General features: G+C 41.0%; 1 protein-coding gene and 1 long non-coding RNA gene across 4 annotated transcripts; one reads left to right on the forward strand and one right to left on the reverse strand.

Moving 5' to 3' along the window:
* Positions 1-956: 956 nt before the first annotated feature.
* LRATD1 (LRAT domain containing 1) lies at positions 957-4,537 on the reverse strand. The gene is made up of 2 exons (XM_073335985.1): positions 4,451-4,537; positions 957-3,733 (listed from the first exon to the last, which is right to left on the reverse strand). Exon 2 carries the CDS (start codon positions 3,694-3,696, stop codon positions 2,842-2,844), a length of 855 nt encoding a protein of 284 aa, XP_073192086.1. The 5' UTR covers positions 3,697-3,733; positions 4,451-4,537; the 3' UTR covers positions 957-2,841.
* LOC140908575 (uncharacterized) lies at positions 3,126-16,551 on the forward strand. 3 transcript variants are annotated; one of them, XR_012157921.1, is made up of 3 exons: positions 3,126-3,666; positions 9,432-9,608; positions 16,259-16,551. It is a non-coding gene; the product is annotated as an uncharacterized LOC140908575 (long non-coding RNA). The 3 variants fall into 3 exon arrangements; XR_012157920.1 differs by lacking the exon at positions 16,259-16,551 and adding an exon at positions 14,311-14,996; XR_012157922.1 differs by lacking the exon at positions 16,259-16,551 and adding an exon at positions 14,314-14,996.
* Positions 16,552-17,691: the final 1,140 nt, after the last annotated feature.

A 17,691-nucleotide genomic window follows, 5' to 3' on the forward strand; every position in this document is an offset into this window, starting at 1 on the left:
TTTATTCTCCTACCTGTCTATAAAGCACATAGTTTGTGCAACATAAATAACAATATGGACCAGCAGTCAGAGAAAATTATGAATGGAGAAGTATTAAACTATTTCAATAAGAATGTTCTACAATAATGAGTGAGATCTGAGTACTGGCATTAACATCTACAAAGCCTAGCCCAGCCCAGTGTTTCCTCCATAATAGCATACAAAGTTAAGATTAATGTACGGCCAAAATGATGGGCTGTGGAGAAATAACACTGACAAGTTCAAAGCAAATGTCTCTTAAAAATCCACTGAATTAACATAATAAACTATGCAGTTCCCATTAGTGGGGATGTACCATGCTGCTTATATAAGGATTCTGCTTCTGCTCCTGTATTATTCATAGCAGGGCAGTTTAGGGAAACGAGGATCTAGCTCCAGAAGTCAAAAAGTCAAATATGGAGAACATACAAACTCATCTTCCTACTTATCCCACTTACCTGCTCCCCATGTATTTCCTCCCTCCTATCATTCCCCCCTCATGCTACCCTTGCACCATAATAAAAAAGAAAAAGAAATGTAACTAACTAAACCTGTACCCAGCATTCTTTCCCCATACCCTTTATTATTTTGTCTTTTTAGATTTTAAGTGTATTGGGTGCAGGGACTATGTCTTCCTGTGTTTTTGCACTGCACCAAGTATCATATGGCACTTTTGGGCACTAATGCAGTATAGATATTAAATAATGATAATGCCATCCCTAATCTTATCACCTGTTCAACAAAACTTCACTTATTATTGTGAGCATAAAGCTTGGTACTATATATATCTCACTCTTGCCTTACCATTAACTTCACAGCTGTAGAGAGAGAAACTAAACTCACCAATGGGATAAAAAAAGAGTACCTACTATAGTAGCTGTTCAATGTTAGGGAAATATACTCCATTTCAAGTCCACCTAGGATGCTATACAATAATGTAAAGGCTTCTGCTGTTCTTTATTGATAAGGCCACAGTTATCAGCCAACAGATATGATCAAAATACATGTAAAATATTACACATTTGTTAAGAGGTGTGTTATTGGAATTTGAAGCCATTCTATCAGCTGTTTGACATGGGTAGAAATTCACTTTTAAAAATTCCTCCTACTAAAGTAAGTTGTTCACACAGTGTTGTAGCAACGATCAGTGATTTGAAGGAAAAAAAAAAAAGAAACACCTTCTCATTTTATTGCCAAATAACTTTGTCAAGCATATCAGCAAATATAAAACCAGTTACATGACCTTCCGTTATAAGATTGTCAAGTTCCCCTTTTTCTTTTTAAACAGATGTCTTATGTGAAACAAATGTTGACATCTGTCTTCTAGTAAAGTACACTCCATCCTCATAACATCAGTCATGGAAGGCAAATGCTTTGTTTGTTAAAATGAAGTACTGTTGCAACAAGGTTGCTTATGATGTTGTTTAATATAGAAGGGAGCCAAGATACAGTATATCAGAGAGGGTGGAGTGTATATACAATAATTCTGCCATCTGTTACTTGATAGAGAGGGGAAAACAAAAACCAAATGCATTTTCTTTCCAGTATCGATACAAGCAAAAATAACTTGGTCATTACAAATTGTATGCTGCTCATCATAATAATAAAAAAAGGATAATAGATTTAGGAATGTCCCAGTATACTTAAGAATGATAGCTGATTATATATATGTTATGATCTTTTTATTTCAAGGCTGAGAATTAATCAATCAATGAATGAACTTGGAATGGGATCTGAAATAAAAAAAATGCATTGATCACATGACATAAAAGGCATCTCTTTATGAAACTTTGGATTTCTAAATTTAGACTAAGCCTATTTTCTTTTATTGGATTTAGAAATGCAAGGTAAACTTGGTCACACTGCTATAGTTTGGAACACTCAGCATGCCAAACTCAATTTTATTTTGGCTTCTTTGCAGCGTATAAAGAGGTGGCAAGTATCCTCAGAGTACTGGTGCAGTAGCTCTGTGGGATGCAAGGCAAACCTAGAGCAGGAGACCTTGCAGGATTGCTTTCTGGAAAAGCATGTATGTAAATTGCTCACCAGAATACTCCCCCTCCTTTATTTAATGTTTCAGAATGGCTTTGTTCTCAAGAAAGCAGCTGCTCACTAACTCTTAATATTTTCAAAAAGAGTAGAACACTAAAGTATTGTGGGAACATCTAGCAGAAAGAGAACATATAGGAAGGAAAAAAAAGAAGAGAACAGATTTTTAAAGTTGTGATCAGTTTCTGCCAGAAAAAGGTAAAAAGACTTACACCTGATTAATACCTTGCTATAGTTTACTGGACTAAAATTAGGGCTCTGGCTAGGAGATGTATTTAGAAATAAAACAAACAGAACCTCCTCCCACCCCACAGAACTAGCAGAAGATTTGAGACAGTTTGTTTGTTTGAAAGGCAAATGTTAGCGAAAAACTCTTTAGCTAAATCTGCGTCTATGGCCCCAAATGCTTAAAAGTATCATGGATTAAAGCCATGAAAATAAATTTAAAAGAATTTCAATTTGAAATTTTATTAGCATGTTGCTAGAATGGCCAACATCGATTGACAGGACAGACTTTGTCCACATACTTTGTAAATCTCCTCCACACATACCCCTCTTTTCTTCCCCTCTCTTTCTTCGTTCATTAAATGTTATTAAAAGCCAAACCAAATACTGGTTATGGGTGTAAGAAGAATGCTGGTTTTCTGGAACGTTGCCCCATGGATTCCGGTTTAAATTGCGTCCCACCAGAGAGCGCAGCCCCCGGTCTGTCTGTGGCAGACAGCTCTCGCCAAGCCGGGGAAAGAAGGGAGCACCTCCTCTCTCCGCTGTTCGTTACTCTTTCCCATCCACTATAGCCAGGTCTTTGATCACTCTCAGTTTGCCACTGGCATCGATCCTGCGCTTCTCCCTTATTAGATCCTCCAGGCTGTGGAATCGCACCGTGTGCACCTTGTTCTCAGCCAGGTGGATCTTGAGATAGTACTGCTGGTGGTGCTGGGTGCCGGTAGCAGCCTGCAGCTCCCCCCCGGCTTTGAACTCCCTTTTCCCGAACCGGCACCAGGCGGCGAAGCTCTCCGAGTTAGTCCAGCAGATCTCGTCGCTTTTTAAACCCAGGTGCCCGCAGGCGTTCTGCACCACCAGCTCTGCCACCAGGGGGCGGTAGCGGTACCAGCTATTCACCACCCGGCCCACGTTGCCAGCGCCCGCCTCGTACAAGCTGTCCTGGCGGATCTGGCCCTGGTGCAGGTGGATGATCTGCCCGCTGCCCACATAGACTGCCCAGTGCGGGGGTGGGGGTGGGTGGTCGGATGGCCCCAGGTAGAGCAGCTCCAGCAGGTCTCCCGGCTTGCAGAGGGCAGGCAGGGCAGAGACGGAGAAGACGCGCAGGTCCCCAGCCTGGGGGCCGCTGCTGACTTTGGAGAAGATGCATTCCTGGCCGCGGAAGGCGGAGAACTGGGTCTCGTTCAGCACCAGCTGATGGTGGTGAGTGGGGGTCTCCTGCCCAGGGCTGCTGGAGCCCTTCACGCTGTACTTGTCCGGCTGGCCTCGCTCGTCCAGGTCCTCCTCCTCATCCGAGAAGAAGTAAGCCACCCCGACCCGCAGCTCGTCCTTCTCGATCCCCGAGGGGTCTCCGGTCGGCAGCTCGCTGTAATTCAGGTGGGTGATGCGATCCAGTTGATTTCCCATCAATGACAAGGCAAGGCGAGGGCAGGAATCGCCGGGTCTGGGGGGGGGGGGGGGAGGGAGGAGAGAAGCAGGACGGGGAGAGGTAAGTTGGGGGGGGGGGGAAGAAGGGGGAAAGGGAGAGGAGGAAGAACAAAAAAATCCAGGCACAGAGTTTCAGTGATTTCCCCTCCCGGACCGCGTCCCCGCTCCCCGCGTTAGGAGAACCCTCCCTCCCCTCCAGCTGTGCCCCTTTGGGGCTGCGCCCTGCCCGTGCCCGGAGCAATCGTTACACGCGCGGTTCGGGGAACGGAGCCGCACCGGGGGCACCCGCACCATGCCACAGCGGTGCAGCCGCGTTTGGCGGGCACAGCTATTCCCGGGAGACGTGGGGACCGCTGCCGCCTCTGGCGAACGGCGTCCCGGGCGGCATCCGCACCCTGTCCCGCTTCCAGGGTCCCCGCCGGCTCCTGGGTTCCAGGGGGGGGGGGGGGGGGAAGGGGAGAAAGTTCACCGCAGCGTCTCCGGGCCAGGGGGAGAAGGACGCCGGGTGGCCGGAGCTGGGAGCGTCCCGCCTCGCACCGGTGGCTCCAGCAGAGCACGCTCTGCCCCGGCTCCCGGCCGCCCAGCTCGGCGGGGCTGCACGGGCAGGCACCGCAGGGCAGCGTCTGGCTCCCGGGAGCCGAGCCGTGACCCCCCGCTTGCCCCCTTCCATCTCCCGCCCGCAGCAGCGGCCCCGCTCCTGCCCCCTGACAGCGACCCCCCGCGCCCTCCGTACCCGTGATCGCCCCGCTCCAGCCAAGCGCCCAACTCCCTTAAAGTCTTCTTGTCCCCATGGGAGCCGCAGAGCAGGTGAGCAGCATCATCCCCGGTGCCCCTGCCGCTCCCCGAGCTCCGGCTCCTTGGGCGCGCTCTACCTTCCCCTGGACAGCCCCGCTCCGCTCTGGGCTGCCCCCCGCACCGGCGAGTCTAAGTACCGGCGGCTCCCGAGCCCAGCACCCGCCCCGCGCGGAGCTCATTGGCTGCTTTGCTCTGCGGTTGGCGAGAGGAGCGAGCCTCCGGGATGTCAATCACCGGCCCAGGGTGGGATTCCAAACGTTCCTTCTGCTCGCTGCTGCTCCGCCAGGCCCCTCGCCTGCTTGGCCAAGCTGCTAAAGGGCAGAGCATCGACCTCGGCGGCAGGAGCACTGGGAGGCGGAGGACCCGGAGCCCGTACCACTCTCTCTCCCTGAGAGCTTGGCTGTGCAGAACCCTTCCGGCCCCCAGCTCGCATACTGTGGCCAGAACAGCCAGGCAATATTCAAGTCAGGAATCTGCATAATGCCGTGATAGACTGGTACCACGCTCCAGGTTTATTCTTCATTGTCAGGCCGAATAGCACAATACCTTGCTTTCTTGGGAGACCCTCAAGCAGCAGCTACTAGATCCAGGTTATGGGGCAGGAAAGTAATAAAGGAAGAAAAGGTTATTGAAATAAGGTGCATGGTATTACTTCAGTGGAAAGCTATATTATATAACTAGAAAGTTATTTCCACTGTAAATACTTAGCAGGTCTGCTGGAGGAGCTCAGACATTCACCAGGCTTCATAACACCAAGAGATTTGATGGATTCTCCTTTGTTTGGAGGCTCTAAGTCAGTCTTTTTAAAGGAGATGATGTGGCTGAACCAGATTTTGGGAGGGGGTATTCAATGCAGGAATTACAGGGTCTCTATCAGTGGTGTTATGCAGAAAGTCAGGCTACATGATCATTGGACTCGGATTCTCAATGGTATTTAAGTACCAAATTTCCATTGATTTCATTGGGAGTTAGGTGACTACATACCTTTGAGGATCTGGACTAATAATCCGTTCTGGCCTTTAAAAAACAAACAAAAACCAACCACACCTGTGAATCACCACTGTGAGGTAGATAAGTATTATTATTACAATTCACGTTTTACAAAGGAGGAAATTAGGTGATGAAGTAACCGTCCAAAATCTCACCATGAGTCCGTGTTAGATTATAAATAATAACCTAGAGTTGCCAGCCCTGTGCATTAACCACAAAAGCACATTTCCTTTCCTCTTTGCTGAGGAGTGAGAATTTAACCTAATTATGTCAGATATATATATCAGCAAATTTTAATACATAATATTTTGGCCCATGTGAAAACCACATGAAAGTACAAATTTTATTTACATGAAAGTAAAAGTACTATGTTCCTTGCATTGTAATTGTTTTTGGTCATTAATAAACTCAGCCACTCTCCCTTTCATTATCAGCAGGGAGGTATACCCATATTGCTGGCAACATATACTTGTGTTGCTGGCATCTTATCTGATGCTTGCTTCATTTGGATCTTTTCTTCTTAACTTTGAACAATATCATCAGTTCATTTTCACCATATAGGAACAATGATCAGACTTTATTTCAGCTTCAGAATGGTTCAAGGTGCACACATAACAGCATCTCAGACAAATGTGGAGCTTCTTAGTTAAATTAGAGCCTTGCATACTATTTGGAAGACCCCACACTACTGCCATCCCACTGATCAAATGTTTACTTGGCTATCTTTCTGCAGTAGCATTTCCAAGATGTGTCACTTATGAAGGGCTAATTAAACACAACTTAATTATGAAAATATAGTAAAAAATGTTGGACTTATTCCTTATATTCATTAACTATTGCAAAAAGAAAAGGAGTACTTGTGGCACCTTAGAGACTAACAAATTTCAGTTTATGCTTATGCTCAAATAAATTGGTTAGTCTCTAAGGTGCCACACGTTCTCCTTTTCTTTTTGCGAATACGGACTAACACGGCTGCTACTCTGAAACCTGTCATTAACTATTGCATCTACTTATACAAAGAAAAACAAACACACGGGAGAGAAAATAAAGGGCAAGCTCACATTGATATTGATCACCCAGTTGACAGGTGTGCCTCTGCCACACACAGACTATTTTTCATTGTAACTATACTGAGCTAGTCATGGTTACAGGGTGTCCGAAGTTTGGGGACTCAAGGGCTAGATTGTCAGATCAATGAACCTATCCTGACTTACGTCAACAAAGGTGCTGGCGACTGGATGGTGGATTCAAAAGAACAAAAGATTTTTAAAAATTTCATTCTACTATGATAAATTTGAAAGTTTTTATGGCGCTAAACATAATAGATCAGAATCTCTTAATATATGGAAACAGTGTAAATGAATTTCTTAAAACTTGTTAGCTATTACATAGTAATCGAGTTTTAAAATATAGGGGTGATGAAGGTATACCATAAGACTGAGGCATCATTGTATCTTCATAGTTAAGGTTATTTTGGAATTTGCACATAAAGCAGGGTTTAAATGCCTAGAACTTACATTACTGTTTGTTAACATCCTCCATTTCCAAACCTGGACCATTTTGGAGATCAGGTCCCCCTCATATTTTCTAGGGTAAATCTTTCAGTACTTTTATGAACAGTTTCTGTTTTCTAAACACTATTTTTTCTTTTTAATATCAGCACTTTTTTGGACCCATTCCCACAGTTCACACTTCCCACAGTTGCCAATCATCAAGATGATGAGAATGGCAGAGGGTCATTTTTAGACAATTTCAAATAAACAACAAGTTAGTTCATCTTTGCCAGAAACAGTCAGTGGAGAATGCATCACTGCTATAGGCTACTTAGTGCAGAAGGAAGGAGCTGTGCTGTTGTCTAGATGGCAGGTTCCTTGATACAACTCTGTTCCCCTCTGTGTCCCCCATTATAACTCTGCTTCTGCTTCCCATGCTCTCACAGGTCTGTCCAATCTATCTGCTTCACTCCATCACGCTCCCACAGTTCCATCTGGATCAACTCCCCTCAACCCCACTCCACTCACCCCCACTGTCCACTTTCCATTAATATTCCATGTCTGCTGACCACCAGACTCTGCCACAACTTTGCTAACTCCTCCATTCTCATCCTTCACACAGTTCTTTTAACCCCATCTTTTCTCTAACCCCCAAGAACCTGATGGTTAAAATCTTAAATTGGGCAAAGTGCGTGAAAGGTCATCTTATTTTCACCAATAAACATACTGTAAAAATTGTGAAAGGCAAGTACAGAACAGTCCTAGGGAGTATGTAAACAGACTGCATGAACAAAGGAGTTGTTGATTAGGAGTTTCAAAGCTCCTGGTGAAGTTACAGAATTGTTACAGAAGCAGACCAAAATGTTCTTAAGATGGAAAAAAGTTTGGACCACAGCCTTGGACCTCTGGATGCTTGTGTTGATTGGTCAGTTTTGATGAGCAAATTTGCTGCCTGTTTCAGATATTACTTTTCTGGAAGCACTTGGTGACTTCTTCAGCACAACAGTGAACTCAGAGCTTGGCAGCAAGCTTAGAGAAGGCGTGAGATTGCAGCAGCATACTCACATTGACCAGCATCACAGTGTTGCCATCATGGTAGCAAAACCACCACATATTGGGACAGAGGACTTTACCATCACAAACAGTGAACCTTCTTTTTTCTAATAGCAAATAATGTTTCCCTCAGACCAGACAAAGGAAGGGAACCAGATGATGTTACCATCTCCACGGCTGCACCCTGAACAAATCCTGGTGCGAACCTAAGGTTTTCATTATTATCCCTTCTCTTTGGTTCATCTTAGTCTTCCTACTTTTTTCTGTCTTTCTTTGCCTTCTGTCTAATAAGCACCAAGTTGAGTCAGCTAGAAGAACTCTAACCTGGTAACAATTGCTGTGACCAGCTTGGCAGTGATGTATGCTGTGCCTGGCTTTTCTGGTTAAGAATCTTCTCTTATAGATGTATTTTTGTTTTATCTTAAGAAGAAAGAGGATTGGATTTTTAATAACAAAACCTGAGACTCGTTACTTAAAAATGACTCTCTCTGTGTCTTTTTTTCCAGCAATAGCATTGACTGCATTACATTTACTGGCATCCAATGAACTGTATTCCTGGTTTCCTTGGAACCAGTAGCGAAACTCACATAGACCACAAAAGAGCTGGTTATCATAAATAAATATAAACTGCTATTGAGAAAATTAGTGAACAAAATAGATGTTGTGATGCATTATCCTTGATTTTCTTAATCAATCATTTACTCAGTAATCTGCAAAGCTCAGGGATTTGAAAAGGTTCTCCCAATTCAGAGATTTTCAAAGTTTTTCACAACGGGGACCACATCTTAATACAGACACTGTCTCACAGACCATTCCTCTGGCATTTACAATCATACAACTTTCCTGTGGCAACTAAGGCAATTGCTTCCATGGAAAAGTAATATTTTGGGGAGTAGTTTGTGTATATGTGTAACACCGACAGACCCTGGTCGTCAGTGGGCGGGATCGAACCTGGACCTCTGGAGCTAAATGCATGCTCTAAAAGCTACATTGCCTCTTAGCTAATGCTCTAGCAGCCTCAATCTCTAAGTGGTCTTAGTGCCAGTGGAGGGGACAGAACACCACACCCAGGAGGTGTGTGGGTTACACACTTCCTATAGCTGAGGAAGCATGTCCTGAGCTTCAGAGACTTCCTAGTTGATATCCCGGACGAGCCCCTACTTGTAACTCCAACAGACCCCAGTCGTCAGTGGACGGGATCGAACGTGGAATCTCTGGAGCTAAAAGCATGAGTCTCTACTGCATGAGTTAAAAGCCACATGCCTCTTAGCTAAAGCTATAGCAGACTCATTAATCAGTAAGTGGTCTCGGTGCCACTAAAGGAGACAGAACACCACACCCAGGAGGTGTGTGGGTTACATATGCACTTGTCTTTCAATACAGTGTAGCAACTGGACACAAGGAGAAAAAAGCCAGCATCATGTGACCAACCAACCAACTCTTTGGGGACCATCAGTGGAAGTCCCTCTCCTAGTGACTAGCATGAAGATCCTGGCACAACTTCAAGCAACACTATCCTAATCAGGAATTTATTAGTTTTCCAAACTGGACAGAATTAAGGTAATATCTACACATTTGAAATGTAATCACTAAAGTAATGGCTTCCCTCTACAAAATGTGTCTCGGTAAATTACATAGGCCAGAAGCCATAATGTATGAGTATCTAAGGTCACATAGACAGCTTTAAATATATTGTTAGCTTACTGTTCCCTTTTCCCATCCCATAGCCCCTGAGGCATACTTGGCAATATGACTTCTCCAGTGTAAGTCATCAAGTTTTCATGGATTTCCCATTTCAGAATGGAGAGAACACAATTTTTACTGAAACAGCTGCTGGCAGCTTGGAATTTGCCTGCATGCATTTTTTCCTGGCCCTGTCCTCCTTTACTTGTGTAATGTGATCCTTTATTAAATCTTTGTTGTGTAATTATGATGTGCTATAATACCCCTGATTTGTAATATATATGAATTTTCTGCTGCCCTCAAGGACCCTCATGAAAATTAGATGTTTAAATAAAATGATCAGTAACGCTTCTTCCTAGGCCAAAAGGCCAGTTAATTTTTTTAAAGTCTTTTGTTTGTGGATCTTTGATTATTTTTCTACATTTACCCTGCAAAAATGACTTTCTAAATATTATAAATAAAATACATGCTCCTTGATTGAATAACAATCTCTGTGACAGTTGCTATTCATAAACAGCTCAGGATGCACACTCATAGTTTATAATGTTTGCAGAACCTTTCAGTGAATTTACAGAGCTGGATGCAATAGAGGACTCATTCCTTGTTATATGTAAATACCTTTTGAAGTAGTTTCTGTTTTGCTTTTTCAAATATAGAGTCCAATCCTGTAGGCCTAACTCATTAAAACCACCCATTGATTTAAATGCTAAGCCTGAAGGATGAAGCCCCTATTATAGAAAAGCCTGTTAACAGTAACATGCACACAATCTCCTTTGAAGATAGTGTGATCTATAATATGCATCCAAAGCAAGAATATGGCCTTCAGTACTTAGAAAATAGCAGATACATTTATATTACTGGAACTGTTTCAAGTCACCAAGATGTCTAAGTGTTGAACGAAACTATTGTATATGCACACAGGTTTCGTTAAAGTACAATTATACTCTGCAAAAATGACATTGAGGGTTCCAAATGTATCAATTCACAAATATTTCCATATGAAACTTTACAGCAAAAATATGGATTTTTTTTAGTGTCATCCTACAAATTTAACCTGGGATATGAGAGACAAGTTGGTTTCTTTCCTTCTTGTGCATCATCAGCTATAATAAAGGGTTTGCAGAGCAAATCAGACTCCCAGTTACACCTGTTCAACCCAATTAACTTCAAAAGTATGCTTTCAGTTACATCTGTGTAACCCCATTATTTTCAATGGGGTTGCACAGATATAACTTATTGAAATTTAGGAAACTATTTTATTGATGATGCAAGAAGAGTAGGGTTCAACTCATTCCCACTTCACTGTGTGGTTTCTGCAGTAATAATAAGTGAAAAGCAGTACAAAATTTATTTTTATCACTAAGTTCAGAAGATGCTGAGTGACCCTGAATACACATAAGGAAAAGCTAGATTAAGTAAGAAAGTGCCATTTTTACATAAACATTTTTCAGAGCAGAAATGCATATTAAGTGACCTCTTTTTGTTCAGAAAAATCTCAGGCTGAAAAGATGGTCCTGTGAAGTGGGGACTCTGAAAATGTGTGTTCAGTTCTGAGCTCTACCAGACAGACTTGCTATGTAATTCTGGGCAAGTAATTAAATCTCTTGGTACTTTAGTTACACATCTGTAAAATGCGGATGAAAATACTTCCTCTCCTGCCTTTTATCAGTCTTGTTCATTTAGTGTAAGTCTCTTGTCTGCCACAACAGAGTCCAGTCTTGTTAGTCTTGTCCAGTCTTGGGATCTTTAGGGACTACTGTAATACCAAGTAATAAATAATAATAATAATAATTAATAATGTGTTGTTAGTTAGGTTTGAGGTGCATTGGCTAAGTTACACAGGGAAGATTGCAGAGGATGGGCCCATAGCTACCCCTGTCTTGAAACGGAACATCTGTGTAGGTCTGAAGAGGCAATTTATGACATAAAGAAAATGGTTCAACAATGTCAGTGCAGGTCTAGAGAGACGATGTTACAGTGGTAGAAGGGAATGAAGTGATGTTAATACACGTCTACAGAGAACATGTTACACAATCAAAGTGAATGAAACAAATGCAGAGGTATGGAGTCACTGTCATACAGAAGTGAAATTAGACTACTGAAAGTTACATTAACATTTCAAAAAAAATTAAGCTCACATTTTCAAAATGGCACTATATGAGATGACACTACACAGTGGAGCTCATTGTGCCCTGGAGGTGATAAAATTGGACTATATATGCATAAAATTCACCTCTGTGCAGAGAGCCTACACAAGGTCTAGGCATCACTTAAGCCCCATTTCCAAGGCTTAAATGGGACTTCAGTGGCACAAAGACCTTCTGCAAGCTCTGAGCAGAGGGATGCATTTCATCCTATGTGAGTGGGGGGACTGCTATGTGGTGACAGATTATTTGGGAGGCATTAGCACCAGGCTTGGAGGAAATCCAGTGTTCAGGACATTGTGAAAATGATAGGTTTGCGTTTTGTGCTATGGCTAATGGCTGTATTTAGGCTCAAAGTTTGAGGGAAGCTGCTATTCTGGTGTAAAAATATGTGCAGGGTTGGTGATTGCAGGCAAATGTTGCTCAGACACATTAACAGGAAGTGCTTTTCCAAAACCAAAGATACAGAGACAACAGAAGCAACAGAAGAGGACTTGGCATTGTAAAAAAATCTAAATAAAACATTAAAACAACATAATGCATGGCTGGGAGAGGAGAAATACAGGAATCAAACAAGGCTAATAGAGAAGACACATCTTACAAACAACTAAGCATGGTAGATTAAACTGAGAGGGACACAAGTCACATATGCTCATCTCAGCCTTAACTGGGCAATAATTCATAATGAATCATTTATTTGACTCATTTTGGCTGTGTTTCTGTTCACAAATTGCCTGTGAAGAGAACATTGTTTTCTCCAAGGGATTCATTATGCAAAATTATTTTGCTGAACAATTTCTGGAAACAATTCTTGGTCAGTAGCTCTAGTTCATGAGCAATTTGTGGCAAGTACTTAAATCTGAGCTGGCTAGGTTGGACACAGTTCATTTGCTATGAGTTCTCTGACTAGGTGAATGCAGACTCAAGGTTATGGTGAGAGTTTTTATTATTATGAATTCAAAATCCATTTTCACGGTGAAATTAACTCCAGTACAGTGGGCCAACATGAGATGGCTGAAAGTTAAAGCTAGACAAATTAAAAGTAGAAATAAAGCACACACTTTTTAGCAGTAAAGGTAATTGGAACGAACTATCATGGAAAAGGCAGATTCTCAATATATTGATGGCTTCAGATAAAGACTGAATGCCAAGATATGCTTAGCCAAACAAGTTGGGCTCAATACAGGTGTAACTGGGTGAAATTTAATAGCCTGTAATATTAAGAAGATCATCCTGGATGATCTACAGGCTCTTTCTAGGTTTATAATTTATGAATCTATAAAAGATAACAGCCCTTGATGGCTGCTTATGATCCCAATGCTGAAATCTGTTGTACGTAGACGGACTGTTACACTGGCACAGATCTTCATTGATATCAGTGGGGTTCCATCATATTGCAATAAATTGCAGGATTAAGGCCTAAATCATAAAAAAGGAGGAGGGGAGGGGAGCATTTTAAGTGAGATGTAGGCAGCAATTTTGGCTCTGGCCTGGCCCTCTGCACAGAGGTGAATTTCACTCTCTGTGAATTAGTTTCCAATACTTTTTTATAATTCACTGTTTTGGTGAATATTCCTGCCAATAAAACTCACTTGTGAAAAGTGAACACAAAAAGGGGGAATAGAGTTGGTGCAAATTCATTTAAAAGTCTGAACACATATTTGTGGAAAATGTTGTGCAGTATTTGCCCAGGTTTATCATAGCCACATTAATCAATTATTGTATTCACTAAAGTGGCCTCTTTGGAACAATCGAGACTTGAAAATTGATCTTTTTTTCTGTATATTTGAAAAATGGGAACCATCTACTATGCTATGCTTTTGGAGAAGGGTTGTTTCAGTAAGCTTCTCCATTAAAAGTATTTCCAAATTCTAGAAAACTATTATATTTTTTAATTATGTCCAGCTGTCCTCACCTCACTCACATCCACCCCACTTTTATTCCCAATTTGCCACAAGTTCAGATCTATTTTTCATCCAAAGATATATTTTGTATATTTTCTTTCACATATAACTACAGCTGGGAGAACCAAGACACAAGGGCACTGTTTTTAAGGTTATCCTTGCTCCTTAACTCAATCCCATTGTTCACTGTAGTCTAAGGCTATGTCTACACAACCATCCGGCAATCAATGCACTGGGGATCAATTTAGTGGGTCTAGTGAAAGTGTAAGTGTAAAGTCTTATCGTGAAAGTGTAATTTACAAATGCAGATTTTTTTTTTTTTGGTTACATAAACTGCACTCAGAAACAAAACACTCTAAAACTTTAGAGCCTACAATCCATTCAGTTCTACTTCTTATTCTGCCAATCACTAAGACAAACAAGCTGATTAAAAATAATGCATTAATTAAATTTGTGACTGAACTCCTGTGGGGAGAACTGTATGTCTCTGGCTCTATTTTACTCACATTCTGCATATATTTCATGTTATAGCAGTCTTGGATGATGACCCAGCACATGTTTGATTTAAGAACATTTTCACGGCAGATTTGATAAAACACAAAGAAGGTACCCATGTGAGATTTCTAAAAATATCTACAGCATTCAACCCAAGGTTTAAGAATCTGAAGTGCCGTCCAAAATCTGAGAGGGACAAGGTGTGGAGCATGCTTTTAGAAGTCTTACAAGAGCAACACCCTGATGCGGAAACTACAGAACCCAAACTACCAAAAAAGAAAACCAACCTTCTGCTGGTGGCATCTGGCTCAGATGATGAAAATGAACATGCATCAGACCACACTGCTTTGGATTGTTATCAAGCAGAACCCATCATCAGCATGGATGCATGTCCTCTGGAATGGTGGTAGAAGCATGAAGGGGCACATGAATCTTTAGTCATCTGGCATGTAAATATCTTGCAATGCCAGCTACAACAGTGCCATGCAAATGCCTGTTCTCACTTTCAGGTGACATTGTAAACAAGAAGCAGGCAGCATTATCTCCTGCAAATTGTAACCAACCTTGTTTCTCTGAGCGATTGGCTGACCAAGAAATAGTACTGAGTGGACTAGTAGGCTCTAAAGTTTTACATTATTTTATTTTGAATGCAATTTTTTTGTACATAATTCTATATGTGTAAGTTCAACTTTCATGGTAAAGAGATTGCACTACAGTACTCGTGTGAGATGAATTGAAAAATATTTTCTTGTTTTTTACAGTGCAAATATTTTAATAAAAATAAATATAAAGTGAGCACTGTACACTGTATTTTGTGTTGTAATTGAAATTAATATATTTGAAAATGTAGTAAACATCCAAAACTATTTAAAATAAATGGTATTCTATTGTTGTTTAACAGTGCAATTAATCACAATTATTTTTAATTGCTTGACAACCCTAATTTAGATATAGTGTACCAATGTATTTACATTTCATACATTTAGATTATTTAATGAGATATATGACACTATAATTGCCTACACTGCTTTGAAATATATATATATATATATATATATATTATATATATATAATAAATAAGATACCAGTATATGGAAGGATATTTGGGGCACCACTTGAACTGTATTAGTATGGCCCTCATTCAGGAAAGCATACCTATTTCAGGACAGTATACTTAAATCCCACATGTTTAAGTACTTTGCTGAGTCAGGACCCACATTTGGTTTGAAAAATGGCTTGGATCTGTGAATCCAACACCTTGGCACAAAGGGGCTGTAAAAAAAGTGAAATTGCAGCCTTAATTCAGAATTTCCATGCTTTTGTGTTTTGATGTCTCAGGTTTAATGCTATTTTAATGTAGTTTCTTCATCTTTAATTTTACAGAGAGATTCATATTAGATGCATTATTAATTCCTGTAACACTGCCTTCCCTTTTCCAATACAGTATGACAGAGTCCTAGTTGGAACAGAAGTAGTATTATGCAGGATTGTTTTTTTTAAATTTAATATAAACAAACACTGTGGATTATTTTTTAATCTGCATGCATTGTAATTTCCCCCCTAAGATTTTGCTAACGTTGTAGTAAGACTGAGAGACATAAACAATCACTAGGAGCCTTTAAATGGGATCTTTGGATATGTACCTTACAACCTGAAATTCTCATCATGCAGCACAGTGTCCTGGAAAATATTCTCATGTTCTAAACAGAAATGTGAAGTACAGTATCTGGATTTTCTACAGAGGTTTGAGATAGATTAAGTAGAACACAATTCTAACATGATGATGAATTGTAGAAGAGGCAATTAAATGTTTAATTGATGATAATTAATGGGACGAATTAGAAAATATATTTTGAAATGTGAATGCTAGTGTTAGTGATGCCCATGTCTGAGAGAGAGGAGGTGGAATAAGAGATTATAAATGAATTGAAGAAGAAATGTCTTTTGGGGGGCGGGGTGATTACAAACTCTTTTCCTTTTGCAGTGAAATGTATACAGTCTTCTTTGGATGATTTCACTTCCCTGTTCTTATGGAGCTACAGCTGCACTACAAATAAGCCAGCAAGAAAAAGAATAACATGGTGCAGTGAAAAGTATGAGCACAATATTTCTACTTAAATGCAATAGACTAGAGCTGTCAAACTATTTCCTGTAGAAAATCACACAATGTATTGTCTCATAGATATCACCCTGTCCATCAAATCTCATAAGAGCCCTGTGGTCAATGACAGTGACTGCTTACATGGAAAAATTAATGTTAGAAGAGTATGTATGAGTCAGATCCTCAGCTGTTATAAATTGGTATTGTTCTATTGAATTCAAATCGTGCATTTTTTAGTTGTCTTAACTGTTTTTTTCTTTATAAAAAAATTAACCACAAGATAAAATTTGTAAAAGTGCTTGCATGATTTAGGAGCCTCAATGCCATTTTCAAAAGTGACTTTCAAAGAAACCTGTCTACATAGCACATTAGTCTGCATTAGTGGCTTGTAAATGCTAGCGTGCACTAGTGTGTTGTGCACTAACTGGCCCATGTAGACCCTGTTGGTATACACGAAAAGTTCTCTAGCGAGCATTAATATAGAACTGTGTGAAACAGGACTCCATTAATGTGCACTAGGGAACTTTTAGTGCACGCCAGCATGATCCACATCAGCCATTTAGTGTGCAACACACTAGTGTGCACTAGAATTTATACCCCTCTAGTGTAGACAAGCATTGTGCATTGTGTAGACAAGCCCTCTGGCTGTTAAGCTACACAGGCCCTTTTGAAATGTTACCGACTGCCTACTTTTGTTCTTCACTTCTATAGCTGGTCTGGAACTTTCCACTGGAAATAATTTTCTCTCCAAATGGATTTTTTCTGGAAATCCTTTCCCATGAAAAACTGTGCATTTTTGACTTTTCAGAATGGAAAAAAAACAAATATCACAACATTTTCCACAGGAAGGGATTTCCATTTTCAGGTAGCTCTGTTCATTTCATCTCAACTCCATATTTATTCTTTTCCTCTCAGCTGGTAACCGGAAGGACAGTAAGCACTGTGTCCAGCTAGCTCTCCACAGACCCCCAGCAAATGGTCTGCAGACCACAGCATGGGAACATCTGAAATAGATATTACATATTAAAATAACTGACATTTTGTATGATTATCATTTATTCTTTATATATAATTTATCCTTTAAAGGCTTTGTATTAATCTAAAGACTAGGGTTTGGGCTGAGTGATATGGAACACATGGAAATTAAATGTGGCTCTAAACTAAAAGATGCACTACATGTTACACTTAAAAGCCATAACCCAATGAAAACTGCATGGGACTATATTTACTCAATAACTTGCTACCTGCAATTTGCCGGTGTCCCTCCAAGTGGTGGTGGAGAAGAGGGCTACAGTATCAGACGAACTTTTCAATAC

This window comes from Lepidochelys kempii, chromosome 3 (assembly GCF_965140285.1).
Source record: "Lepidochelys kempii isolate rLepKem1 chromosome 3, rLepKem1.hap1, whole genome shotgun sequence".
Taxonomy (NCBI): domain Eukaryota; kingdom Metazoa; phylum Chordata; order Testudines; family Cheloniidae; genus Lepidochelys; species Lepidochelys kempii.

Coding starts and splice junctions, on each gene's coding strand:
- LRATD1 (XM_073335985.1), bottom strand. CDS start 3,696: ATGGGAAATCAACTGGATCGCATCACCCACCTGAATTACAGCGAGCTG.